We start from the raw sequence: 759 nt of genomic DNA on the forward strand, positions 1-759 counted from the left end.
CTCAGAAATCCCCCTGCCTCTGCCTCCCAAGTGCTGGGATTAAAGGTGTGAGCCACCACCGCCCGGCTAATGTTGCCATTTTTTAATAAGAGGTCAAGAGAAGGGCCAGTGTGGGGCCTCACAAACATAATGAAGACAGAGTCACCGCGGGAGCAAGTTTTCATCCAAACTCGGGTAAGAAGCTCGCTGCGGGTTTTCTTCGCTGTAGGGGCAAATCAGCCGTCAGTGATCGCCCGCAGCACACTCCAGCAGCGCGGGCCGGCGCGACCCGGAGGTGCCCGTGCAGGAAACCGCGTCCGCCTCAGTCCCCTATCCCCGCCAGGCCACTGACCGACTTGACAGCGGCTTCCTGCTCGTCCACCGCCAGCGCCCAGGAGTCGGTGGCCATGGTCCCCAAGGCGAGCCGACCTGAAGACAGGCTCTGCACCCCGCCAACACCAGCGTTGAATCTAAGCCCGCGCCTAGTGTCACTCGCGAGGAGCGGAAGAAGATCCGCGCGGAGTTGACGTCAGTTCCTGCCCCACGCGGCCGTCTCCCACCGCGCCCCGCCCCCGGGAAGATTATCGCGCTCCGTTTAGCGGTTTAAGGTCCTGCTTATCTCTCAATTTGAGGCCAGCCTGATCTACTGAGAGAGTTCCAGGAAGGCCAGGGTCACACAGAGAAACCCCGTCTCAAGAAGCTAAAAGAAGGCCAGGCGATGGTGGCGCACGCCTTTAATCCCAGCACTTGGGAGGCAGAGGCAGGGGGATTTCTGAGTTC

At 60.6% G+C, this 759-nt stretch overlaps 1 protein-coding gene across 1 annotated transcript in view; it reads right to left on the reverse strand.

The window, feature by feature from the left end:
- LOC116067882 (ATP-dependent RNA helicase DDX19A-like) overlaps positions 1-496 on the reverse strand; it is a gene marked incomplete at its 3' end in the record, with an annotated part of 15,590 nt that extends 15,094 nt beyond the window's left edge. Inside the window, exon 1 of the mRNA XM_031336885.1 lies at positions 332-496. Within this exon, the coding sequence (XP_031192745.1) occupies positions 332-388 (57 nt within the window). The remainder of the gene's footprint in view (positions 1-331) is intronic.
- Between the last annotated feature and the right edge of the window lie 263 nt (positions 497-759).

This window comes from Mastomys coucha, unplaced genomic scaffold, assembly GCF_008632895.1.
Source record: "Mastomys coucha isolate ucsf_1 unplaced genomic scaffold, UCSF_Mcou_1 pScaffold22, whole genome shotgun sequence".
Lineage (NCBI taxonomy): Eukaryota > Metazoa > Chordata > Mammalia > Rodentia > Muridae > Mastomys > Mastomys coucha.